The sequence below is a fragment of the Oncorhynchus mykiss genome, chromosome 2 (assembly GCF_013265735.2).
Source record: "Oncorhynchus mykiss isolate Arlee chromosome 2, USDA_OmykA_1.1, whole genome shotgun sequence".
In the NCBI taxonomy this organism is placed as follows: Eukaryota; Metazoa; Chordata; class Actinopteri; order Salmoniformes; family Salmonidae; genus Oncorhynchus; species Oncorhynchus mykiss.
Genome location: NC_048566.1, coordinates 70,428,121 through 70,455,777, shown reverse-complemented (window position 1 = coordinate 70,455,777; position 27,657 = coordinate 70,428,121). Strand labels below are relative to the sequence as shown.

The window sequence follows — 27,657 nt, the reverse complement described above, 5'->3', positions numbered from 1 at the left end:
TTACTAAATAATATATGTGTGAAATTTGTATGGATTTAGAATGGACCATTATCATGCACCTGTATTGAACCAGCGGTAGCGGGAAAAAATACATGCCATCTATGCACTTAAATATCGAAAGGAGGACACTTTTCCCTATGGTTTATTTTCATGCCAGCCAGGTAGGCTATACACCTATTGTAAATATAAGCAATGTTTTTACTATTAGGAAGTGGAGAAACAAATTTAGTAGGCCTAGCCTATAGAAAGCTTATGGGATCCTCCTCTTTTTATTAGCGGCCATCACTCTGTTTTCCCCCACAATTGCACAGCCTATGGAAATGTTGCGCAACATGAGCTCATGGGCTGTCATGAAGTGCTTGATTAGATTTTTGAATACATTTGCATTCATGTCAGAGTGATTAGAGGGACACTAGAGTGCTTAGTACCAGGCAGTAAACAAGTTTGGTAAGCTACTAATGACCAGCAGCAGCATCAGAGCTTGGAGAAGCGTAATAACCGTGACTAAATGGTCATTTGTAATGTGTCTGCCTTCATGACTCGGGACTGCCGGTTTGGCGGTAATACGGTCACCTCAACAGCCCTAGGTACACCCTGCTGGAGATCACTCTGCACCTGCTAAACTATGGCTAGCACTATCTGGGATCCTTGGAACGTCTCTACCCTAAACCCTAACTCTAACATTAACCCCTACCCTAACCATAACTCTTACCTAACCCTAACATTAACCCTTACCTTAACCATTTTAAATGTAAACTTTAATGGGGTGACGTCAGAGGTGGGACATCCCAAGGATCCCGTTAAGACATGTCTGCTAAGCTATCAGTGTCAACTTCACACAGAGATAACTGCACAACTCCCATTTTCTGTCTCCCTTCTGTTTTTACTACTACTTTTACTACTACTGCTTTCACTGTTTTTACTGTGGCTTGACTGACAGGTGGATATTGATGTATTTAAGTCATGCTTGAGCAGTTCTGTACTGGTTGTGTGTATTCATCAGAATCCAGTTACCTCTGTCATGCTTCCACCTGTCACCAGAGGGTGGCAGAGACCGTCCTAGAGACATTAACGACACTCAGGCCTGTCCAATTTAGTCTTTATGATTTCCCTGTTAAAAGATGTGTGTTTTCTGTTGTCCTTTGCAGAAGCTTGAATTGCTTACTGTGTGCGCTTGTTTCCTGAGTGAGTTTTGGATACTTTTTTCAGGTGTACTGTGTAGCTACCGTTTCTAAGTAAAGTATTATGTTCATCCTTAACCACTGATTCCTCGCCTGGTCTCTTCTCTGCACCTGGGTCCAACCTTACCATGTCACAGCAAGCTTCTTCCCAAACATGGACCCAGCAGAGATCACCCAGATCAAGAATGTTGTAACCCACCCACAGAGCCAACTATATGTCAAGATAGAGAAGTGTGAGTTCCAAGTTTTCCAAGTTCCGTCCCTGGGTCACATTATCTCTACCTCAGGTATCCAAGTAGGCCCCGTAAAGGTTGAGGCAGTCACCAACTGGCCCCGTCCCACCTCACTCAAGCAGGTCCAGCAGTTCCTCGGGTTTGCCAATTTTTACAGGCATTTTATACGCAACTTTGGTGAGGTGGCAGCGCCATTTTTTCCCAGACCCATTTTTGCTGGACTCCAGAGGGTGACAGGGCATTCATGGAGCTCAAGGGACGTTTCACCTCGTTGACCCATCCTCGTTTATCCTGATCCTACTCATCCCTTTGTGGTAGAGGTGAACGCCTCGGACACTGGAGCAGGGGCGTGCTTTCACAGCGGAACGAGGAGAACAAGAAACTGCACCCATGCACCTTTCTCTCCAAATGGTTCTCGCCAGCGGAACACAACTATGATGTAGGCAACCGGGAGTGGGCTCTTGAGGGGTGGGACATCTCATCCTTTCGTGCTCTTGACGGACCATAAGAACTTGGTCTCCATTCAAGAAGCCAAGAGGTTGAACACTCGACAAGCTAGGTGAGCTCTATTTTTTAACAGGTTCGATTTCACACTAGCCTATCACCCGGGATCCAAGAATCAGAAAGCAGATGCCCTGTCCCGCCAACACGATGTCTCTAACGAGGAGAGGGAATCCGAGACCATCATCCCCGGCTCCCGCATGCTGGCCCCTCTGATATGGAGTATTGAGTCCACGGTCTAACAAGCTCAGACCTGAGAACCTGACACCGGCAGTGGACTTACTAACAGACTTTACGTTCTACGATCAGCCCGTTCCCGAGTACTACAATGGGGACACCCCTCTAAATTAACTGGGTATCCTGGGGTCTATCGGATACTGGGGTGGAAATTCTGGTGGCCCAACATGATTGAGGATGTGGGATCCTTTGTTGCGGCCTGTTCCCTCTGTGCCCAAAGCAAGTCCTCAAGACAGCGACCGGCTGGGTAGCTCCAACCTCTGGCCATCCCCAGCCGGCCCTGGTCCCACCTGTCCGTAGACTTTATCACAGGGTTACCACCATTCCAAGGGCTTACCACTATCCTGGTGGTCGTTGATCGGTTCTCCAAGGTAGCCCATTTCATTAACTTACCCAAGTTGCCCTCAGCGAAGGAGACTGCTAATCTCATGATTACCCATGTCTTTTAACTACACAGACTTCCCCAGGACATTGTCTTGGATCTTGGGCCCCATTTCGTCACACGGTATTGGAAAGCCTTCAGCTCCCTGTTGGGGGCCTCGGTGAGTCTCTCCTCAGGATTCCACCCACAGCAGAATGGGCAAACATAGCGGGCCAACCAGGAGCTGAAGATGTTCCTCCGCTCTTTCGTCTCCACCCAGGCCAGCAACTGGAGCAAGTTCCTCGTCTGGGCGGAGTATGCTCACAGCACACTGCCGAACTCGTCCACTGGACTATCGCAGTTTGAGTGTCAGTTTGGGTTCTTTATCCTTAACCACTGATTCCTCGTCTGGTCTCTTCTCTGCACCTGGGTCCAAGCTTACCACGTCACAACCTCTCCAGTCTCATGGTATGGATGTGGAGACATTGTCAAGAGAGCCTCTGGTGTACCTAAATGGTTTTTCTAGGCCTGAGTTGTACATCATTGAAATATCTCTCTGGTGAATTGCTGGTCTTCCTTCTTTAATCCACACCTTTACAGTATGTAATTTTCCCATATTGACAGTCAATGGTTGAACCCTTTCTTATTGAAGACTTAATTTGGAAATTTACACTTTGCATTCAATCTATATGACTCACCTAGAGAGACAATCTTGGAATACCAATATCTACATTGCTTAAAATTTGTATATAATTTCTGGCAGATTAATCAGCTAATAGACTTTCAGTTTATTTGTAGAACCATCTTAAATAATTGAATCCGCTAACCATAGAACATGAAGGTGGACCTTAGCAGGTTGTTATCTTCGCTGAAGGGGTGACATTGTAAGAAATGTCCTTTCTGGTAGAACCGCTGCACAGCAGTATCATCCCCTTCTACTGTAGAGTAGAACGGGATGATACAAGCTTCCGTAAGGTTTCTCTCAGCATTTTGAACTATCTGAGGCTCAAGAAACTCACACAGCCATGGAATGTGCACAGAGGACAAAGAAAAGTGGAGACTTCATTTCACAGTGTATGGATTCCCCTGATTTACCTTATACACGCACACACACACACAATGGAAGAGATACAGCTCAATCATTGGCTCCTTTGAGGGGAGGCTCCTTGTCTCCTCCATTAATTTTCTCCAGCAGTAGATCTAATCCCGGTCTTGTAAAGTCTCTGCAACATTGCAGCCACTGAATGGCTGTATCCATGACTGAAAAACTGCCTCATGTTCTGACTGCTTTCAAGCCTCACTAATGCGATTGAGATTCAATATTTTCTTTCATTTTCTCTGACGCTCTGTCTAACGGGGTCTGGAGCAGGACCAAAGGAGTTCTACTGATGCAGGCAGCACAGCGCCTTTACCTGGCTGTCACTGTTCAGACTCCATCATGATGAGTTTAAAAAGAAAATCCCAAACCTTTCTTCAGCCACTCTAATGTGCTAGTGACAGTGTAACACTGTGAACTGTCTCTTATAATACAGTTGAGGTAATACAAGTCAAACTTGCGTGACAAGTCAAACTTCATGTTTGTCTAACTTCCTATATCCCGTACCTCTGTCAATTCCAGGGTATGATAATGATGTATTACAATGATTAAGTACATACACAACAGACGTCAGGTTGTCATGAAATATGATTTGATATTTGTGAACTATGTGAACTGTGGTTTTTATGGAATTGACAGTGTAACATTATCCTTATAGACAGGAAATGGGCAGTATAGCAGGCTCAAGTGGAATTATCTTTAGCAGGGCCTATTCTACAGTTAAGCATTCCTCTGTGTCACTGTCTCTGTTGTCCAGCTGGAATGCAATCCTGCCCACAAAGGTGTGATCTGTTTGAAAACAAATATGCCAAGATAACTCATGTTTTTATCTATTTTAAAATATAAACATTCAAAGCTACACACTCTAAAGTGGCTGTTGGCTGACTTGAACCAATTATTAGTATCCTAGCAACAGCAGTCAATATGTTTCTTAGCAACACCATTTGGATATGCATAAATTATATTTAATTCAAAACAGGTTGATCTAAACAAGCATTTTTTTAATTTTAACTTTTATTTAACCTTTTTAACTAGGCAAGTCAGTTAAGAACAAAGTCTTACCCACTAGGAACAGTGGGTTATCTGCCTTGTGATTGGTTGAGATGTGTTCTAAGCCATACTAAAAAACCTGTTTAGCATGGTTAAGCCTATGACGCAAAAATGGGCATCTTGTTTTCCGTTCCATCTGAGAAATCCCTGCACATCCACTGTCCCATCAGCCCAGCCAGCCAATCCATTAACTTCATCTCCACTGTAAAAAAAGCATTGAGACATTATTTATCCTTGCTTCTAGCCTAACATATGGTATGCAACAACAGGGTTTGTACAAATGTTGCTGTCTGTCTCTTGGCGTTTGCAACATTGTTTCAATATTGACATTTGATCTCCACTGTCCTATTGAGAATTAACGTGTCAGGACCAGGCAGACGTATTTTCTCAGCCAGTCGAAGTCATGAATCAGCATAATTTTTATGGATGTGTACAAAGAAAGAAATGTAAATAAAAAAGCAGGTCAAACCAAATGAAATGCAGCTAGTTTGCTGTCTTACCAGCTACAGTTTTTTTTGTGTTGTTTTTTTAACCTTTATCAGGCAAGTCAGTTAAGAACAAATTCTTATTTACAATGACGGCCTCAGAACAGTGGTTCAGTGTTCAGGGGCAGAATGACAGATTTTTACCTTGTCAGCTCCGGGATTCAATTAAGCAACCTTTCGGTTACTGGCCCAATGCTCTAACCACTAGGCTACCTGCCGCCCCAAGGTGAATGAAGTGATTGTTAGCCTTAGTAGGCTAGCTTGGATGCAAAGGATAAGAGCGTTGCCAGCCAGCATGGCAACCTGACCGATAGAATGATTGGCCAGCCGCTTGGCTAGCAACAATAGATGTGTCGGGACTAGGCCTATATTTTTGTTAAGGGATGATAGCCTATGAATACATTTATCAAAATAAAGTTTTTTATGTAATTGGTAACCCCTTGTAGAAAAGCAATTATACACAAAAGGGCGTGCAAAACAACTTTTTTAGCACAGCTGTGCTGATCTACGGTAGTCCGCTCCTCTTCGTACCTACGACCGCAGCACATCCGTGCTAAAATAGTAGTTTAGCACGCCCTCTTGTGTATGATTGCTTTATAATAAAGTATTTGAGGAAGCAAAGGCTCACACATTATCAATAAGGAATCATCAGGCACCGTCATCTTAGAAGTCATAAAAATATTAGGTTACTGTATGTCTAGATTTTTCATAATCTTAGAGGAGCCTACTCTGAGAGGGATAGAAGTGGCAGATATCACTCAACTCAATTCAGGTATCTCTCTGTCTCACACTGCATTCAACCCTCATTACGTCTCGTTTTCTGACTGCTGAAAGCCTTTATCACAAAATGCCTGTGTCTGAGACCCTTCCTGTGTGTGTCTGTCCCTGAAGGTAGACCCTGTTAATGAAGAGATCATAGTCCTCTTTATCATCAGGCCCTTCAGCTCACACACACAGAGCAGCAATTAGACCTCTATCACTTGTCTTCTGTAATCAGCCCACAGCAGCCAGGCTTGATGTTATCTATTAATGCTTTCTCTCTCCCTGTGTAATGACCAGTGGAGGCTGCTGAGGGGAGGACGGCTCATAATAATGTCTGGAACAGAGCAAATGGAATGGCGTTAAACACAAGGAAACCATGTGTCTGATGTTTTTGATACCATTCCACTTATTCCGCTCCAGCCATTACCACGAGCCCATCCTCCCGAATTATGGTGCCACCAACCTCCTGTGGTAATGACCTACAGTGATATGATCTGTGGCTGAAAGGGCTTTGCATTAGGTGCTACCTGCTGCTCAGGACACTAATATTTGATATTTAACAAGCCCATTAGTTAACGAAACACCTTTTCTGGTTTTCCCACCTCTGAATTGTCACTCATATTACAGGTACATCTGAGACAAGATATACCTTATTCAGTCGCCATTTTATATGGATGGCTCTGAATTGAATGACAGATTTTGGGAAATGACCTCTATTCACATGCATTTCGAGGTTGTGGCTATTTCTCTGGCTCAGCCATTTGATAATCCGTTTTCCAAATTCATGTACTTTTCCTCAACCCCTCTACTAGAGCTGGGAATCCTCTAACTTGTCAATGATGCAGGGCTTTGAACCCACACCCTTTTAACGGGCTGCACTCTGCGCACACACCCTATCCTGGCGACCTCAGCGTAATAGAATATGGACCTGTAAGCCAACACTGTAGTATTCACCCTGCCTGTGTTACTATCACACTACTAATAGGCCTCTCTGTCTGTCTCCCCTGGAGGACCGTTCAGCGGGCGGACCATTAGTGCAGTACACAAGGCCAACCGCAGGCTTCGTGTATCATATGTTGCTCTACTTGTGTGTCATATGCACACAAAACATGACTGACGTAATTTCAAATGATCTGAAGCTAATTTGTATACTAAGATCAATCAAATAGTCTCTGTTTGTGCAAACCATCTTAAAGGGCAATTAAACCACTTTTCAACCTCATTTTCATTATCTCCAGCACTGACCAGTGTCTACATAGCTGTGCTTGCAATATATTTTCAATCCATTGCATAAACCATTACCTCTTGCTGATACTGTCCCTAATGTACACCCTGTATTTGTAAACAACATTGTATCACTGTTTTGATGTTTTTTAATGAAAATACTGCCATGCTTGATTGCTGTATGGTCTACTATATTAATTCTCAAAGTATTACTTTGGTGCAGACTGCAGTATAGTCCTTTATAGAATCCATCATCTCCTCTCTGCAGAGGCAGGGTCAGAGGCAGAGGAAGGGTCAGAGACAGGGTCAGAGTCAGAGCCAGTGTCAGAGACAGGGTCAGAGCCAGAGCCAGTGTCAGAGACAGGGTCAGAGACAGGGTCAGAGCCAGAGCCAGTGTCAGACAGGGTCAGAGCCAGTGTCAGAGACAGGGTCAGAGACAGGGTCAGAGCCAGTGTCAGAGACAGGGTCAGAGCCAGTGTCAGGGACAGGGTCAGAGCCAGTGTAAGAGACAGGGTCAGAGCCAGTGTCAGAGCCAGTGTCAGAGACAGGGTCAGAGGCAGAGACTGGGTCAGAGCCAGTGTCAGAGACAGGGTCAGAGCCAGAGACAGTGTCAGAGACAGTGTCAGAGCCAGTGTCAGAGACAGGGTCAGAGCCAGAGCCAGTGTCAGAGACAGGGTCAGAGCCAGAGCCAGTGTCAGAGCCAGTGTCAGACAGGGTCAGAGCCAGTGTCAGAGACAGGGTCAGAGACAGGGTCAGAGCCAGAGCCAGTGTCAGAGACAGGGTCAGAGACAGGGTCAGAGCCAGAGCCAGTGTCAGACAGGGTCAGAGCCAGTGTCAGAGACAGGGTCAGAGACAGGGTCAGAGCCAGAGCCAGTGTCAGAGCTAGAGCCAGTGTCAGAGACAGGGTCAGAGCCAGAGCCAGTGTCAGAGCCAGTGTCAGACAGGGTCAGAGCCAGTGTCAGAGACAGGGTCAGAGACAGGGTCAGAGCCAGAGCCAGAGCCAGTGTCAGAGCCAGTGTCAGACAGGATCAGAGCCAGTGTCAGAGACAGGGTCAGAGACAGGGTCAGAGCCAGTGTCAGAGACAGGGTCAGAGCCAGTGTCAGGGACAGGGTCAGAGCCAGTGTAAGAGACAGGGTCAGAGCCAGTGTCAGAGCCAGTGTCAGAGACAGGGTCAGAGGCAGAGACTGGGTCAGAGCCAGTGTCAGAGACAGGGTCAGAGCCAGAGACAGTGTCAGAGACCGTGTCAGAGCCAGTGTCAGAGACAGGGTCAGAGCCAGAGCCAGTGTCAGAGACAGGGTCAGAGCCAGAGCCAGTGTCAGAGCCAGTGTCAGACAGGGTCAGAGCCAGTGTCAGAGACAGGGTCAGAGACAGGGTCAGAGCCAGTGTCAGAGACAGGGTCAGAGCCAGAGCCAGTGTCAGAGCCAGTGTCAGAGACAGGGTCAGAGCCAGTGTCAGAGACAGGGTCAGAGCCAGTGTCAGAGACAGGGTCAGAGACAGGGTCAGGGCCAGTGTCAGAGACAGGGTCAATGCCAGTGTCAGAGACAGGGTCAGAGACAGGGTCAGAGCCAGAGCCAGTGTCAGAGCCAGTGTCAGAGACAGTGTCAGAGACAGGGTCAAGGCCAGTGTCAGAGACAGGGTCAGAGCCAGTGTCAGAGCCAGTGTCAGAGACAGGGTCAGAGCCAGTGTCAGAGACAGTGTCAGAGACAGGGTCAGAGACAGTGTCAGAGCCAGTGTCAGACAGGGTCAGAGCCAGTGTCAGAGACAGGGTCAGAGACAGGGTCAGAGCCAGTGTCAGAGACAGGGTCAGAGCCAGAGCCAGTGTCAGAGCCAGTGTCAGAGACAGGGTCAGAGCCAGTGTCAGAGACAGGGTCAGAGACAGGGTCAGAGCCAGTGTCAGAGACAGGGTCAAAGCCAGTGTCAGAGACAGGGTCAGAGACAGGGTCAGAGCCAGTGTCAGAGCCAGTGTCAGAGCCAGTGTCAGAGACAGGGTCAGAGACAGTGTCAGAGACAGGGTCAAAGCCAGTGTCAGAGCCAGGGTCAGAGCCAGTGTCAGAGACAGGGTCAGAGGCAGGGTCAGAGGCTGGGTCAGAGGCAGAGGCAGAGGAAGGGTCAGAGACAGGGTCAAAGCCAGAGCCAAAGCCAGTGTCAGAGCCATTGTCAGAGCCAGTGTCAGAGACAGGGTCAGAGGCAGAGACTGGGTCAGAGACTGGACAGAGGCAGAGACCGGGGCAGAGATAGAGGATGGTGAAGGAATGACCACACTCTTAAACCTCCTCCTTCCTGCTGTCACACTATAACCTGAACTCTACAACCTCGAGAAACAAAATCTGATGCTGATGAAACATGGCCACGGCACCAACCCCAGATTCCATTCTGTCTGCATCTTTACTCTACCAGCTCAGCAATGTCTATAGTGTGCAATTTGAGAACAAAGTTATAACTCTTCTAAAGTATCAGACAGCCTCTTCGTAGATTCTCTAGTCACACAGTAGGTTATATTTCATATTATCAAGCAATGATGAGACTTGGATTAATGTTCATTCTTTGGTATGCAATCACCAGAAATGCCAATACAAAGTCATAGAAAAGTCTCAGCACATTATCTCATTTGTTCTTATCAGACCAGTATGCAAATTGTTTCTGAACCTACAGCTGACATTGGCTGAGATAATGGAATTCGATATTCACTTTCTATTTTCTTGGCCTGTTTACGTTTTTCTGTGATAATTAATTATAAGGCTGATGTAACAAAGTGTTCTAATTATCTTAGAAATCTCATTGTGTGTCTGCTTACAAGAGCTGACAATTAAGTTTATCCAAAAGAACATAAAGCTTGTTTGACAGCACAAACCATTTCCCCACAATGGCAAAGCAGGAAGAATATTGTCTATTTCAACCAGTGAAATTAAACTGACTATAGATGAGTACGGCCAAGGCTGCATCCTAGCTGACTACTGCCTATATTTAATTTTTTCTCTTAAGCTTAGAGAAAGTGCCTGTCTTCAACCTTGGGGGGGAAATGTTGTTCTAAAAGCACTCTGCAGGAAGGAAGCTTTCAGAGGCAGTGAAAGACATGCAGAGAGGGACATATTTGATATGTGTTCAGATGGGCAGAAGGGTGCTAAGGCTTCTCTCCTCCCCCCTACGCCTCTATCTATCTCTCCTCTCGCCAGGTGTATGAACGAGGGACCAATGTGGAGCAATTTGTTACCCGCTTCCTGTTGAAGGAATCAGCCAATCAGATCCATTCTCTGCTGAACTCGGTGGAGAGTGCTGTGGACGCTATTGACGAGCAGCACTGTAGTCAGTCAGGGTGAGTTGTGGAGTGAGGAGGACACCACTGCTGTGTCATGTCATTATGTGTGTGAAATTTAGCCTGGAAGTACCCCAAATGAAAATCACTCAGGTTCCTAGCAATGTGCCTTCTCTGGCTACTGTGATCCACCCTCATCCTCTCTCTCGTTCATCTCTCATCCCTCTCTGGGGCAGCCGGTAGCCTAGTGGTTAGAGCATTGGGCCAGTAATCTAAAGGTTGCAGGATTGAATCCCCGATCTGACAAGGTAAACATTTGTCGTTCTGCCCCTGAGCAAGGCAGTTAACCCACTGTTCCCCAGGTGCCGAAAGACATGGATGTTGATTATGGCAGCCCCCCGCACCTTTCTGATTCAGAGGGTTAAATGTGGAAGATGCATTCAGTTGTACAACTGACTAGGTATCTCCCTTTGTTTGTCTCTTTCACTCCCTCTGTATAGGTACCCTTCTAAGGTCAGTCAACAGGTTCCAGAGAAATGTTATGAGAACCCAGTGCCTGACTACCCTCCTAACAACAGAGTCAGTGCTGCCAAGGATGCTGCCCCAAGGAACATCAACACTGCTACAGGTGAGGCCTCTATGCCTGTGTCACACACAACATACTGTACACTGGCATAGGCCTACAGTATGTAGTCTCTCACTGAAGAAGTTTCGTATGGATTGGAGTCAATTATCCAGCCCCTTCCACAATCTGCTGATTCATTTAAGTGATGTACTTTACCTTCTGTCTCCATCTCTCTCCCCTAAGAACACCAAACACCCTCTCTCTCCCCTTAAAACACATCACGTTTAAGCAGAATGTAGACATGTGTCACCTGAACCAAATGCAATGTAAAAAAAGAAAATACTGAATGAAGTCTGACATACATTTGTCATTTGCATTTGTGATTAGCTTGGAGACAAGCCTGGTAGAATTAATCAAGCAGAATGGAAATCAAAAGCACTGTTCTCTTCAGGCAGAGTGTTTTATTTCCCATTTTCTACATTCTCAATCAATCATCTACAGGAACATGGAGATATGACTAGCAGCTCCAGCTCTCCCACAGAGAGGATGAGGGAGGGAGGGAGGGAGGGAGGGAGGGAGGGAGGGAGGGAGGGAGGGAGGGAGGGAGGGAGGGAGGGAGGGAGGGAGGGAGGGAGGGAGGGGCGGCTATAACAATGACACAGATATGCAGATCAAAAAGTCAAATACATTATACTCTGCATGTAGCCATCACTTCAGTTAGAGTTGGTTCTGCAGTGAGCTGCTGTAAAGCAGCACATGTAGGCCTATGGGTTTGAGTAGCAATATCAGTCTACCAAAACCAGTGTGCATATGCCAGACACCCTCATTTGTAGATTCCTTCATTCATTCAGAACCACAATGACATTTCAGCTGTTTCATGCTTCTGTCTCAAATATAATTCTGGAATATATCAATTTAAAGCAGCTGTACAGCATTCAGAGCAATTACAGAATAAACCACGAGTGCACAATCAGTATGTATCATGGATGCAGTAGATAAGCATTATGTATTGTGGTATACAATGGTTTGGGAGTAGACCAAGTGCTGAAAACTAACTTTTCAATGGGGATAAATAATCCCTTTTCCACTGAATCCATTCCTCATTTCAATTAGAGAGTGGTTCCACTGAAAAGCAGAGTTAGAGCTGCTGGCTATGGCCTCACAAATGACTTCCAGTCCAAACTGCTCTGATTTATTAACAGGCTTTATAGAATTACATTAGAATGACATGGAAACCATAGAAACTGTCTATAGAAAGGGGCCATTTTGAGTCCATTACTTAAAGCCTGACACCAGTTAAACATTTCCCACAGACACTCATAAACCTGACAGTTTGGGCAATAAAAGCCAGTATTACAGCTGTCAGCAGCTGGAAATAGGGCCTTGATTGGGGCCAGCTTTGTCTGGCCTGTCATTTATTTATCAGGAAGAAAACATTGATAAATACCCCCCTGTCCCCCCTCCCCCTCTCTCTGTCTCTCACTCTTAGACTCACTCGTTCTTTCCTGACTTTCCCATCACACTTTTATCAAATATATTTATAAATATGAATATATTTTTTTCCTACAGTTGTTCCTGCTATATTGCAATATCCCTCTTTTTTTATAATGGCAAACTAAACACTCTTGTTGCAAAATCTGTCTGTGCTCTCTCTTCATTGATCAGGGAATACCTTGCCAGTGAATGTTCTAAATTTAAACATTCATGCTGATCAGATTTGTGGAACTGCCTCCTTGCAGGACTATGTGACACTATGGGAGAAATGTTGTTTTTAAATGAGCCATTGTTCATTGTTCAATGTTACCTGAGGCAAGCCACACTCCTCCATGTATTTTGACAAGGGTGTACTTGTGCTTGTGTGTGTGAGTGTGCAGGCACCAGTGTGTGGAACTGTTCCTGCAAAAATGTTCCTGCAAACATCTGCGACTGCCATATGTTGGACAGTATGCTAAGGCAGCTGCACATGGAGATGGCTGTCTGTTGTTAGCATGGCCAGTCAGGAATAATGACTGCTCTCCTGTGTATGACAGAGAGCATGCTCAAACAGCATGGACAGCCATTCAGCCCCAACTGACCAAATGTGCCTGCTATGTGCATGCTTCAAACGTCTCTATGGTTATGACTGGTAGGTTCCAAAATACCACAGCCCCTCTAAGCTCTGTGCTTCTGTTCTCATCAACACAGGGGGAAGTGTCATCCTCTAATTGGCTTGGCACCTTGAGAGGTGATGATTTTAAAGAGCAGAAAGCCCTTTTCCACCATGAATTGGTTATGTTGCATCACATAGAGGGGAGAAGAATGGAAGGATTGATATTATTGGCCTTCCTATTAATTTCTGCCTCTTAACACAGGGCCTCTCAGTGTGTTTCATTCTATTGTCATTATCGTCCTGGCTGGACCTTTACTGCACACACTATTATCCAGGGTGACTCACAAAGGCAAAGCTAATCGCAAGAGCCAAGTACGTTAGGATAGAATGTGTTATTGCTTTCTACACAGAGCTGAAAAGCAATAAAGGCCTCTTCTCTGCTGAGGCACAAGCTATATATTTCAATGTCAAACCTTGAATAGTCATGATTTTTCCTGATTAACACATTTCATTTCCTATTTATCAGACCTGGTTGGAACTCTTTAATTGCCTCAAATATTCTCTGGAGGAAAAGATCTGTACCATAAAATGTGTTGAATGCTGAGAATGTGTTGGCTTCAAGTGTTGAATGCTGGGAGTGTGTTGACTCTGTTCTATCAGGGGTGGTGGAGGTAAGGAAAGAGACGCTGGAGGCACAGATCAACCGACTAGCTGAGCTAATTGGACGCCTTGAGAACAAGGTAAGAACACCCATCCTGCTCAAAAAAAGTATTGTAATAAAATACAAAAATGACACTAAACAAAAATACAAATGCAACATACAAAGTGTTGGTCCTATGTTTCATGAACTGAAATAAAAGATTCCATAAATATTCCATTTGCATAAAAAGCTTATTTCTATCAAATTGTGTGCACAATTTTGTTTACATCCCTGTTAGTGAGCATTTCTCCTTTGCCATGATAATCCATCCACCTGACAGGTGTGGATTATCAAGAAGCTGATTAAACAGCATGGTCATTACACAGGTGCACCTTGTGCTGGGAACAATAACAGGCGACTCTAAAATGTGCAGTTTTGTCACACAACACAATGACAACAATATTGCAAGTTTTGCGGGAGCGTACAATTGGAATGCTGACTGCAGGAATGTCCACCAGAGCTGTTGCCAGATAATTTAATATTCATTTCTCTACCATACATCGTTTGAGAAAATTTGACAGTACGTCCAACAGGCCTCACAGCTACAGACCATGTGTAACCACGCCAGCCCAGGACCTCCACAACCCTGCTTCTTCACCTGCGGGATCGTCTGAGACCAGACAGACAGACAGCTGATGAAACTGTGGGTATGCACAACCAAATAATTTCTGCACAAACTGTCAGAAACCATCTCAGGGAAGCTCATCTGTGTGCTCGTCGTCCGCACAAGGGTCTTGGCCTGACTGCAGTTTGGCATCGTAACCGACAGTGGGCAAATGCTCACCTTCATTGGCCACTGTCACGATGAATCCCGGTTTCAACTGTATCGGGCAGATGGCAGACTGCATGTATGCACAGAGATACTGTGACAAGATCCTGAGGCCCATTGTCGTGCCATTCACCTGCCGCCATCACCTCATGTTTCAGCATGGTAATGCACGGACCCATGTCGCAAGGATCTGTACACAATTCCTGGAAACTGTATATGTCCCAGATCTTCTATGGCCTGCACACTCAACAGACATGTCACCCATTGAGCATGTTTGGGATGCTTTGCATCGACATGTACAACAGCGTGTTCCAGTTCTCACCAATATCCAGCAATTTTGCATAGCCAGTGAAGAAGAGATGGACAACATTCCACAGGCCACAATCAAGAGCCTGATCAACTCTATGTGAAGAAGATGTGTCTCGCTGCATGAGGCAAATGGTGGTCACACCAGATACCGACTGGTTACTTATCCATGTCCCTACCTTTGTTTTTAATCCATAGATTAAGGCCTAATGAATGTATTTACATTGACTGATTTCCTTATATAAACTGTAACTCAGTAAAATCTTTGAAATTTGTGCATGTTGTGTTATCTTAGAAAATGCTATTTGTATTTTCAACTTCGGCATGATCAGCTCAGAAATTGATGACTATAAACTTGAAATCACTGATTATCATGACAATTTAGCCCACCCCAGTCATAGACAGTTCTCTCTATTACAAGCGGTACCGGAGTGCCAAGTCTAGGAGAAAAAGGCTTCTCAACAGTTTTTGCCCCCAAGCCATAAGACTCCTGAACAGGTAATCAAACGGCTACCCGGACTATTTACATTGTGTGCCCCCCCAACCCCTCTTTTACGCTGCTGCTAGTCTCTGTTTATCATATATGCATAGTCACTTTAACTATACATTCATGTACATACTACCTCAATCAGCCTGACTAACCGGTGTCTGTATGTAGCCTGGCTACTTTTAATGCCTCGCTACTGTATATGGCCTGTCTTTTTACTGTTGTTTTATTTCTTTACTTACCTATTGTTCACCTAACACCTTTTTTGCACTATTGGTTAGAGCCTGTAAGTAAGCATTTTCGGCACATGACAAATAAACTTTGATTTGATTTGACTGATTGAAACTCCTGGACAGCTGTCGTGAGTAGCCTAATGTCATTCCATTGGCTATTGTCCATTTTACTTTGACCTGTCCTGTTTATTGGATGTGGTGTGTTTGTCAACATGTTAATTCATAATTCACATTAAAGCACATTTTTATTTGATAGGATGCCATTTAGGCTATTTAATCAGAAACACTCATGATGTAAAAAAGTGTCTCATGACGTTATCATAAATTTGGTCGTCCTGTAGGCTACAGAAAAGGCCACAGAGGCTATATAGTATTTCTACTGTATAGGCTGCTACATGATTTATGTTAGATGACTTTGACTGGGCGTTGGTGGAGCATCGCAGCTCTGCGTCTCTCCAACATTACCATGGAGATGTGCGCTGGGCATGGACAAGATAAATGTTTCGCGCCCCTGCCTTTGGCAAAGTGGACACTGCTTATCATGGGGCAGCATCACCACTCACCTTAATAGCCCATATGCCACTGGGTGAATAATGTTTTCATTGTTTTGGGCAGAATTATGTGAGGTGATATGTGATGTTGGAGGTGCGTCTTGGTCAATTTAGCTTGTTAAATGCTACCCTCGTCAATCTGCTGCCCTAAGAGGCTGCCTAATCATGCCTAATGGGCGGGCCGTCCCTGATAGAACCAATCTCTAGCACATCCCATGGTGGCTCGTTAGCGCATCTCCAACAACACATCCAATCTGTGCTGCACCTCCCAGGCAGGACTCAACATTAAAACATCTCTAGCACTGGTGCTCCCTACTTGACACACTGCACCAATGTTTCAGTGTCCACTGTACAGCTGGCTACCGTGTCAGCGTGCATGTGCCCGGCCCGCCACAAGGAGTCGGTATAGCGCGATGGGACAAGGACATCGTGGCCTGGCCAAACCCTCCTCTAACCCGGACGACGCTGGGACAATTGTGCGCTGCCTCATGGGTCTCCCAGTCGCACCCAGCTGTGACACAGCCCGGGATCGAACCCGGGTCGGTAGTGACGCTTCAAGCACTGCCATGCAGTGCCTTAGAATGCTGTGCGACTCAGGAGGCCCAGTGCTCCCTACTTTAAAAAGCTAGCACAACATCACATTTTGGAGTGCCAGAAAAAATGTTACATTTGGTCCTTACTGAACACTTCTGTTTTTTGATTCTCCCTGTTGTTTTTGCACTCACCCAGGTCCCAGTTTTTCGGCCCTCACGTCAAATCAAATTAAATCCAATTTTATTGGTCACATACACATATTTAGCAGATCAGGGTTGGAGAGTAACAGATTATGTAAGGGATTACAAAAAACTGTAATCCATTACATTACCAGCAAAACCAATTATTGTAATCAGATTACAGATACTTTTGAAAAACTAGATGATTACTTCGACTATTACTTTTAAATTCAGAAAGGATGTTTGTGAAAAAAAATCTTTGACACTTCTCTGTTTTCTCAATGACATTCAAATCAGCATTGAAAAAGGCACAAATTTAAATTTGTTCCACCTGAGCAAGACTGACCAGAAGTCAGAGACCACTATGATGACACACCAAATGTGTTTGATGGATCGCGGGAAAAGAGCAGGAATAGGCTTTTGTAGGCTACAGTCCAAGCTACAGTGCCTTGCGAAAGTATTCGGCCCCCTTGAACTTTGCGACCTTTTGCCACATTTCAGGCTTCAAACATAAAGATATAAAACTGTATTTTTTTGTGAAGAATCAACAACAAGTGGGACACAATTGTGAAGTGGAACGACATTTATTGGATATTTCAAACTTTTTTAACAAATCAAAAACTGAAAAATTGGGCGTGCAAAATTATTCAGCCCCTTTACTTTCAGTGCAGCAAACTCTCCAGAAGTTCAGTGAGGATCTCTGAATGATCCAATGTTGACCTAAATGACTAATGATGATGATTACACTCAGGTGGATTGTATTTAAGTCTCCGTATAAATGCACCTGCACTGTGATAGTCTCAGAGGTCCGTTAAAAGCGCAGAGAGCATCACGAAGAACAAGGAACACACCAGCCAGGTCCGAGATACTGTTGTGAAGAAGTAAAGCCGGATTTGGATACAAAATGATTTCCCAAGCTTTAAACATCCCAAGGAGCACTGTGCAAGCGATAATATTGAAATGGAAGGAGTATCAGACCACTGCAAATCTACCAAGACCTGGCCGTCCCTCTAAACTTTCAGCTCATACAAGGAGAAGACTGATCAGAGATGCAGCCAAGAGGCCCATGATCACTCTGGATGAACTGCAGAGATCTACAGCTGAGGTGGGAGACTCTGTCCATAGGACAACAATCAGTCGTATATTGCACAAATCTGGCCTTTATGGAAGAGTGGCAAGAAGAAAGCCATTTCTTAAAGATATCCATAAAACGTGTCGTTTAAAGTTTGCCACAAGCCACCTGGGAGACACACCAAACATGTGGAAGAAGGTGCTCTGGTCAGATGAAACCAAAATTTAACTTTTTGGCAACAATGCAAAACGTTATGTTTGGCGTAAAAGCAACACAGCTCATCACCCTGAACACACCATGCCCACTGTCAAACATGGTGGTGGCAGCATCATGGTTTGGGTCTGCTTTTCTTCAGCAGGGACAGGGAAGATGGTTAAAATTGATGGGAAGATGGATGGAGCCAAATACAGGACCATTCTGGAAGAAAACCTGATGGAGTCTGCAAAAGACCTGAGACTGGGACGGAGATTTGTCTTCCAACAAGACAATGATCCAAAACATAAAGCAAAATCTACAATGGAATGGTTCAAAAATAAACATATCCAGGTGTTAGAATGGCCAAGTCAAAGTCCAGACCTGAATCCAATCGAGAATCTGTGGAAAGAACTGAAAACTGCTGTTCACAAATGCTCTCCATCCAACCTCACTGAGCTCGAGCTGTTTTGCAAGGAGGAATGGGAAAAAATGTCAGTCTCTCGATGTGGAAAACTGATAGAGACATACCCCATGCGACTTACAGCTGTAATCGCAGCAAAAGGCGGCGCTACAAAGTATTAACTTAAGGGGGCTGAATAATTTTGCACGCCCAATTTTTCAGTTTTTGATTTGTTAAAAAAGTTTGAAATATCCAATAAATGTCGTTCCACTTCATGATTGTGTTCCACTTGTTGTTGATTCTTCACAAAAAATACAGTTTTATATCTTTATGTTTGAAGCCTGAAATGTGGCAAAAGGTTGCAAAGTTCAAGGGGGCCGAATACTTTTGCAAGGCACTGTATGTCTTCCAATGGTGCGACTGCTGTCGGCATCCAAAGATTATCCAATTTGAATAAACGCATGGAGGTAAGGATGACAGCAGTGGTGTAATCTACGGCGATACGGATATCACTTATTATGGATATCTCCATAGCTCATTAATGTGAATCACACTGCTGCTCTCTCATTTAGCTATTTACGCCTTTACGTATTGTGGTTGTTGTTCACAAATCTAAATGTGTATTTGAACACAATAATGGTTGAATTCAAGAAGTTTAAGCTGCCTATCAATCATTGTTTTTGAAACCAGTGGACAGCCAGTGAAAATGCGCTCTTGCAACAGCTGCATAGTGCGGATCCCAGCCTATGGAATAAAAGTGGGGCTTTTATTGCTCAATCTAATTCATGTTGAATTATTTTATTTTTTTAAGTGTGCGAGTTTGAGCATGAGCGTGGCCTATGGACAATTGCTCAAACTCGCAGTTTTGACAGACTTAAAGGGCCAATCTGTAGTTGCTACACCCATTTTTGGACTTCTAAATCATATATATATATATATATATATTCTTCAAGAATCAATGGATATATATATAAATATATATATATATATATATATATATATATTATCAGCATCTTTGAAGAATATAACTTGTAAATGCCTCATGAGCTAAGTTCAACTGTTACACTCCATGAGAACCAAAAATATAAGCTTGTTTCCCCCCAATGTTTGTAAACATTGTACATTGGATAGCCTATAGCATAGTTAAAACAATCATTTTGATATCATGGATGGTCCGTCCTTGCATCCATAGCTCTGTCTATCAATCTGAGCGTGGTTACGTTTCTCCAGGCCTCAGCATTTACCAAAACAGAAGCGGGGCGTCCATTTTGTTATTGCTTCATCTGTGGATTTGCCCTTTAAACAGCTGTATATTACCAAGATATCAAAGTGTCATCAACAAACAGGTGAACAAGAGACCAACAGCAAATGCAGCATATGACGTTCATTTTCACATGGAAATAGCACTTTTCAGTAGCACTCAAAGCATGCCATTCCATGAGCGCAGCATTTATTTTTCATCTCGAATCAATGAGCCCAATCAGTCCTCCAAGACAACAAAATCATAAACAACAGAGTTGTTCCGGCTAATAAGTCCTTAGATTTGGGGTTCTGCTCAGGCAAAACAATATTATTGAAGATCAAGGGGTATAACATTTATTGGAAGGACTGGAATTCTCATAGACTTTGGTTTTTAATGTAAATATAAATGTAATTGTATTATTACAGTACCAGTCAAAAGTTTGGACACACCTACTCATTCCATTACATTGTAGAAAAATAATGAAGACATCAAAACTATGAAATAACACATATGGAATCATTTGTAACCAAAAAAGTGTTAAACAAATCAAAACATATTTTTAATTTGAGATTCTTCAAAGTGGCCACTATTTGCCTTGATGGCAGATTTGCACCCTCTTGGCATTCTCTCAACCAGCTTCATGGAATGCATTTCAATTAACAGTTGTTCCTTGTTAAAAAAAGTTTTGTTTCCTTCTTAATGAGTTTGAGCCAATCAGTTGTGTTGTGACGAGGTAGCGGTGGTATATAGAAGATAGCCCTATTCACCCAACTTATTGTGGGAAGCTTGAGGAAGGCTACCTGAAACGTTTGACCCAAGTTAAACAATTTAAAGGTAATGCTACCAAATAAAAAATCAAATCAAATCAAATGTATTTGTCACGTACACATGGTTAGCAGATGTTAATGTGAGTGTAGCGAAATGCTTGTGCTTCTAGTTCCGACAATGCAGTAATAACCAACGAGTAATCTAACCTAACAATTCCAAAACTACTACCTTAAACACACAAGTGTAAAGGGATAAAGAATATGTACATAAAGATATATGAATGAGTGATGGTACAGAACGGCATAGGCAAGATGCAGCAGATGGTATTGAGTACAGTATATACATATGAGATGAGTAATGTAGGATATGTAAACAAAGTGGCATAGTTTAAAGTGGCTAGTGATACATGTATTACATAAAGATGCAGTAGATGATATAGAGTACAGTATATACATATGAGATGAGTAATGTAGGGTATGTAAACGTTATATTAAGTTGCATTGTTTAAAGTGGCTAGTGATATATTTCACATCAATTTCCATCCATTCCCATTATTAAAGTGGCTGGAGTTGAGTCAGTGTGTTGGCAGCAGCCACTCAATGTTAGTGGTGGCTGTTTAACAGTCTGATGGCCTTGATATAGAAGCTGTTTTTCAGTCTCTCGGTCCCTGCTTTGATGCACCTGTACTGGAGTGGGTCTAGGGTGTCAGGTAGGGTGGAGGTGATATGATCCTTGACTAGTCTCTCTACCTTAGCTTTCTTGGGAACAGGAACAATGGTGGCCCTCTTGAAGCAGGTGGGAACAGCAGACTGGGATAAGGATTGATTGAATATGTCCGTAAACACACCAGCCAGCTGGTCTGCGCATGCTCTGAGGACGCGGCTGGGGATGCCGTCTGGGCCTGCAGCTTTGCGAGGGTTTACATGTTTAAATGTTTTACTCACTTAGGCTGCAGTGAAGGAGAGTCCGCATGTTTTGGTTGCTGGCAAAAAAGTTATTTAGTCTGCCTGGGAACAAGACATCCTGGTCTGTGACGGGGATGGTTTTCTTTTTGTAATCCGTGATTGACTGTAGACCCTGCCACATACCTCTTGTGTCTGAGCCGTTGAATTGCGACTCTACTTTATCTCTATACTGACGCTTAGCTTGTTTGATTGCCTTGCGGAGGGAATAGCTACACTGTTTGTATTCGGTCATGTTTCCGGTCACCTTGCCCTGGTTAAAAGCAGTGGTTCGCGCTTTCAGTTTCACGCGAATGCTGCCATCAATCCACGGAATCAGCGTATTAGTCAATGTTGTTGTTGGACGCAGTGCGGAACATGTCCCAGTCCACGTGATGGAAGCAGTCATGGAGCGTGGAATCAGATTGGTCGGACCAGCGGTGAACAGACCTGAGCGCGGGAGCTTCTTGTTTTAGCTTCTGTCTGGAGGCAGGGAGCAACAAAATGGAGTCCTGGTCAGCTTTTCCGAAAGGAGGGCAGGGGAGGGCTTATATGCGTCGCGGAAGTTAGAATAGCAATGATCCAAGGTTTTACCAGCCCTGGTTGCACAATTGATATGCTGATACAATTTAGGGAGTCTTGTTTTCAGATTAGCCTTGTTAAAATCCCCAGCTACAATGAATGCAGCCTCAGGATATGTGGTTTCCAGTTTACATAAAGTCAAATAAAGTTTGTTCAGAGCCATCGATGTGTCTGCTTGGGGGGGAATATATACGGCTGTGATTTTAATCGAAGAGAATTCCCTTGGTAGATAATGCGGTCGACATTTGATTGTGAGGAATTCTAAATCAGGTGAACAGAAGGACTTGAGTTCCTGTATGTTGTTGTGACCACACCACGTCTCGTTACTCATAGGGCATACACCCCCGCCCCTCTTCTTACCAGAAGGATGTTTGTTTCTGTCCGCGCGATGAGTGAAGAAACCAGCTGGCTGCACCGATTCCGTTAGCGTCTCTCGAGTGAGCCATGTTTCCGAGAAGCAAAGAACGTTACAGTCTCTGATGTCTCTCTGGAATGCTACCCTTGCTCGGATTTCATCAACCTTGTTGTCAAGAGACTGGACATTGGCGAGAAGTATGCTAGGGAGTGGTGCATCATGTGCCCATCTCCGGAGCCTGACCAGAAGACCGCTTAATTTCCCTCTTTTACGACGTCTTTGTTTTGGGTCGCAGGTGAAAGGCAGAACACAGGATCCGCTTCGGGAAAGTCATATTCCTGGTCGTACTGATGGTGAGTTGACGTTGCTCTTATATTCAGTAGTTCTTCCCGACTGTATGTAATGAAACCTAAGATTACCTGGGGTACCAATGTAAGAAATAACACGTAAAAAAACAAAAAACTGCAAAAAACGTTCCTAGTTTCCTAGGAAAGCGAAGCGAGGCGGCCAACTCTGTCGGCGCATACATACACTATTTGAGTGTATGTAAACTTCTGACCCACTGGGAATTTGATGAAAGAAATAAAAGCTGAAATGAATCATTCTCTCTACTATTATTCTGGCATTTCACATTCTTACAATAAAGTGGTGATCCTAACTGACCTAAAACAGGGAATTTTTACTCAGATTAAATCTCAGGAATTGTGAAAAACTGAGTTTAAATGTATTTGGCTAAAGTGTATGTAAACAGCCGACTTTTACTGTAAATATTAGGACGAGCAATGTCGGAGTGTCATTGACTAAAATACAGTTGGAATATAATACAGTACATATCAATGAAATTAGTAAAGCAGTTTGTAAACATTATTAAAGTGACTAGTGTTCCATTATTAAAGTGACCAGTGATTTCATGTCTATGTATATAGGGCAGAAGCCCTAGGGTGATAGACAGCTAGTGATGGCTATTTAACAGTCTGATGGCCTTGAGATAAAATCTGTTTTTCAGTCTCTCGGTCCCAGCTTTGATGCACCTGTACTGACCTCGCCTTCTGGATGATAGCGGAGTGAACAGGCCGTGCCCCGGGAGGTTGATGATCTTTTTGGCCTTCCTGTGACATCGGGGGCCGTAGGTGTCCTGGAGGGCAGGCAGTGTGCCCCCGGTGATGCTTTGGACAGAAAAGACCACCCTCTGGAGAGCCCTGCAGTTGCAGGTGGGGCAGTTGCCATACCAGGCCGACAGGATTTGCTCAACTGTGCATCTGTAAAAGTTTGTGAGGGTCTTAGTGGCCAAGCCAAGTTTCTTCAGCCTCCTAAGGTTGTTACGCCTTCTTCACCACACTGTCTTTGTATGTGGACAATTTCAGATCGTCAGTGATATGTACGCCGAGGAACTTGAAGCTTTTCACCTTCTCCACTATGGTCCCGTCAATGTGGATGGCAGTGTGCTCCCTATGCTGTCTCCTGAAGTCCACGATCAGCTCCTTTGTTTTGTTGACGTTGATGGAGAGGTTATTTTCCTGGCACCACTCTACCAGGGCCTTCACCTCATCCTTGTAAGCCGTCTCTTCATTGTTGGTAATCAGGCCTACTACTGTTGTGTCATCTGCAAACTTGATGATTGAGTTGGATGCGTGCGTGCCAGTCATGGGTGAACAGGGAGTACAACAGGGGGCTGAGCACGCACCCTTGTGGGGCCCCTGTGTTGAGAATCAGTGAAGTGGAGGTGTTGTTTCCTACCTTCACCACCTGGGGGTGGCCCGTCAGGAAGTCCAGGACTCAGTTGTACAGAGCGGGGTTCAGACTCAGGGCCCCGAGCTTGAATGCTGTTGAAGGCTGAGCTATAGTCAATGAACAGCATTCTTACATAAGTATTCCTCCTGTCCAGATGGGATAGGGCAGTGTGCAGTGCAATGGCGATTGCATCGTCTGTGGATCTATTGGGGCGGTAAGCAAATTGAAGTGGGTCTAGGGTGTCAGGTAAGGTAGAGGTGATATGATCCTTAAATAGCCTCTCAAAGCACTTCATGATGGTAGAAGTGAGTGCTAGTCGTTTCGTTCAGTTACCTTTGCTTTCTTGGGTACAGGAACAATGGTGGACATATTGAAGCAAGTGGCGACAGCAGACTGGGATAGATAAAGATTGAATATGTCAGTAAAGACCCCAGCCAGCTGGTCTGCGCATGCTCTGTGAATGCAACAAGGGATTCCATCTTGGCCTGCAGCCTTGCGAGGGTTTAACACGCTTAAAAGTCTTACTCACATCGGCTACGGAGAACGAGAGCCCACAGTCCTTGGGAGCGGGCCGCGTTGAGGGCACTGTGGTATCCTCAATGCGGGCGAAGAAGGTGTTTAGCTTGTCCGGAAGCAAGACGTTGGTGTCCGCGACATGGCTGGTTTTCCCTTTGTAATCCATGATTGTCTGTAGACCCTGTCACATACATCTCGTGTCTGAGTCGTTGAATTGTGACTCCACTTTGTCTCTGTACTGGCATTTTGCCTGTTTGATTGCCTTACGGAGGAAATATCTGTTTGTATTCAACCATATTCTCAGTCACCTTGCCATGGTTAAATGCAGTGGTTTGTGCTTTCAGTTTAACGCGAATGCAGCCATCTATCCACGGGTTTCTGGTTTGGGTAGGTTTTAATAGTCACAGTTGAAACAACATCCCCTATACACTTCCTGATGAACTCAGTCACCGTGTCCATGTATACATCAATGTTATTCTCCGAGGCTACCCAGAACATATCCCAGTCTGCGTGATCAAAACAATCTTGAAGCATGGATTCCGATTAGTCAGACCGGCATTGAATAGACCTTAGCATGGGTACTTCCTTTTTGAGTTTCTGCCTATAGGAATGGAGGAGAAAAATGGAGTCTTGATCTGATTTTCCAAAGGGAGGGCGGGGGAGGGCCTTGTAGGCATCCCGGAAGAGAGAATAGCACTGATCGAGTTTTTCCCCAGCATTAGTACTACAGTCAATGTGTTAACAGAACTTCAGTAGTGTTTTCCTCAAATGTGCTTTGTAAAATCCTCAGCTACAATAAATGTGGCCTTAGGATATGTGGTTTGCATAAACTGCAGTGTAGTTCCTTGAGGGCCGTCATGGTATCGGCTTGAGGGGGAATATACACAGCTGTGACTATAACCAATGAGAATTCTCTTTGGAGGTATTACAGTCGGCATTTGATTGTAAGGTATTCTAGGTCGGGTGAACAAAAGGACTTGAGTTTCTGACCGTTATCAGAATCACACCATGAGTTGTTAATCATGAAACATACACCACCACCCTTCTTTTTCCCCGAGAGTTTTTTATTTATTTATTTATTTTATTCTTGCCTGCACGATGTACTGAGAACCCAGCTAGCTATCTGGACAGGTGACAGTATATCTGGAGAGAGCCATGATTCCGTGAAACAGAGTATGTTAGTCCCTGATCTCTGTCTGGATGTGGACCCTCGCCCTGAGCTTGTCTACTTTATTGTCCAGAGACTGAACATTAGCAAGTAATATACTCTGAAGCGGTGGATGGTGTGCACGCCTCCTGAGTCGGATTAGAAGTCCACTCCGAATACCTCTTCTCCACCGGCGGCGTCTTGGAGCAGATTCTGGGACAAGTTCAATTGTTCTGGGGGGTGTGAACAAAGAATCCAATTTGGGAAAAACTTATTCATGGTCGTAATGCTGGTGAGTTACCACCGCTCTGATATCCAAAAAGTTGTTTCCGGCTGTATGCAATAACACAAAAAACGTTCTGGGCTAATAATGTAAGAAATAACACACACAAAAAAATGAAATACTACATAGTTGCTTAGGAGCTAGAAACAGAGCTGCCATGTCTGTTGGCGCCATCTATTACCCACCAGCACTTGAACAGCCCAGGCCTATATGAATTCTAGCTACTTCTGAAGCACATGTTGTGCCCTCAAAACTCATTTGTAACTCTGTAAATACATTTGTTCATTATAAAAAATGCTAAAATCTTCATAAAAATACCTATCATTGAAATTACAAAGACATTTATGCAATATTAGGTTTCTACATTATGTAAAAGCACAATTTTGAGATGCATTACATTGAAAATTGTACACTGCCTTTTTAAGAGTGTCAAGTTTGTGATATGCAAGTGATCAGTCATTCATTTGTTCATTACTATGACCATTGATCTCCTGAAGAAGCTATCCCTTTTCCATTCTTACTGTGCCCCCAAATGTTTGGATATACTACTGGGAAAGTTATCAGGTTGCTAGCTAGCTAATGAGGTAATTAACTTGACCAAAGAAGATATAAAAAATGTTTGTTTTTTAAAAAGAAGGTCATAAAGTCCAAATTGTCTATATTGTAAAAAATCCATGAAAATGTTTAATTTAAGGTTAGATTTAGGCTTAATGTTTGCAATGTGGTTAAGTGACAACCTTTTAGAACGGCCCTCGACATGGTTTATGAATGTAAAATGCGCCCCCCCCCCCCCCCCCCCCCCCCCGCAATAGGATGATGGTGGGAAGGGAAGGGATGAGAGAAGAGAGCGAGGGAGGGAGAGCGAAAGAAAGAGACAGAGAAAGCAATTATAGAGCCCTGACATCCAAACTATTGCAATATGTCTTGCTATTTCTTTCACTCATCCCTCCCTCTCTCCCTTGCACTCTTCTTCTCCCTCATGCCCTCTCCCCTTCTCCACGCTGTCTTCCCTCACTCATTCCCTGAGGCTTTATCTGTCTCTCTCTCTCTCTCTCTCTCTCTCTCATTCTCTCTCCTCTCTCACTCGCTCCACTCTTTTGTCTCTCTCCGTTGCCCATGTCTTGTATGCAGTGAGCATGGTAGACTAATGGAGTCTCCAGTTAATTATTCTGTTGTATCTGGCAGGCAGGCAAGTTCTTATTGTAGCAGCTAAGAATAGCTGAACAGTTTTATTCCATGCTCGATGAAGCGCCCCTGAGAGAACAAGGAAGGCACTGTCAGATCCCAGTGAAGATTCCTAAAGGGAGGATTTTTAGGTCTTCCTAGGCAGACCTTCTGTGTCACTGGGCAAGGAACGAACCTGGAACAGTCAACTGTACCGCACGTCTGGTGGGATGGATTTGGTGGAATCAGACAAACGTTCCCTCACAGAAAAGATGTATTCGCAGCGGGCTGCGCTGTTTGCCACAAGTGCTTATTATCCATGTTATGGATGTGGAAAAAATGTATCACAAAAGGGTTTCGAACAGAGTGAGAATCTTGTACACTGGAAGCCGTTATGACTAACATGCATTGCACAAATTGAATTGTCTTCTGCGAGATCAAAGTAGTAGTCCCCTCAGCTATG

At 44.2% G+C, this 27,657-nt stretch overlaps 1 protein-coding gene across 2 annotated transcripts in view; it reads left to right on the top strand.

Moving 5' to 3' along the window:
- LOC110495228 (N-terminal EF-hand calcium-binding protein 2) overlaps nucleotides 1-27,657 on the top strand; it is a 144,092-nt gene that overhangs the window by 90,952 nt on the left and 25,483 nt on the right. For both annotated transcript variants that reach the window (XM_021570521.2, XM_021570520.2), the window contains exons 6-8: nucleotides 10,305-10,444; nucleotides 10,885-11,012; nucleotides 13,699-13,778. In XM_021570521.2, coding sequence (XP_021426196.2) covers nucleotides 10,305-10,444; nucleotides 10,885-11,012; nucleotides 13,699-13,778 — 348 coding nt within the window. The remainder of the gene's footprint in view (nucleotides 1-10,304; nucleotides 10,445-10,884; nucleotides 11,013-13,698; nucleotides 13,779-27,657) is intronic.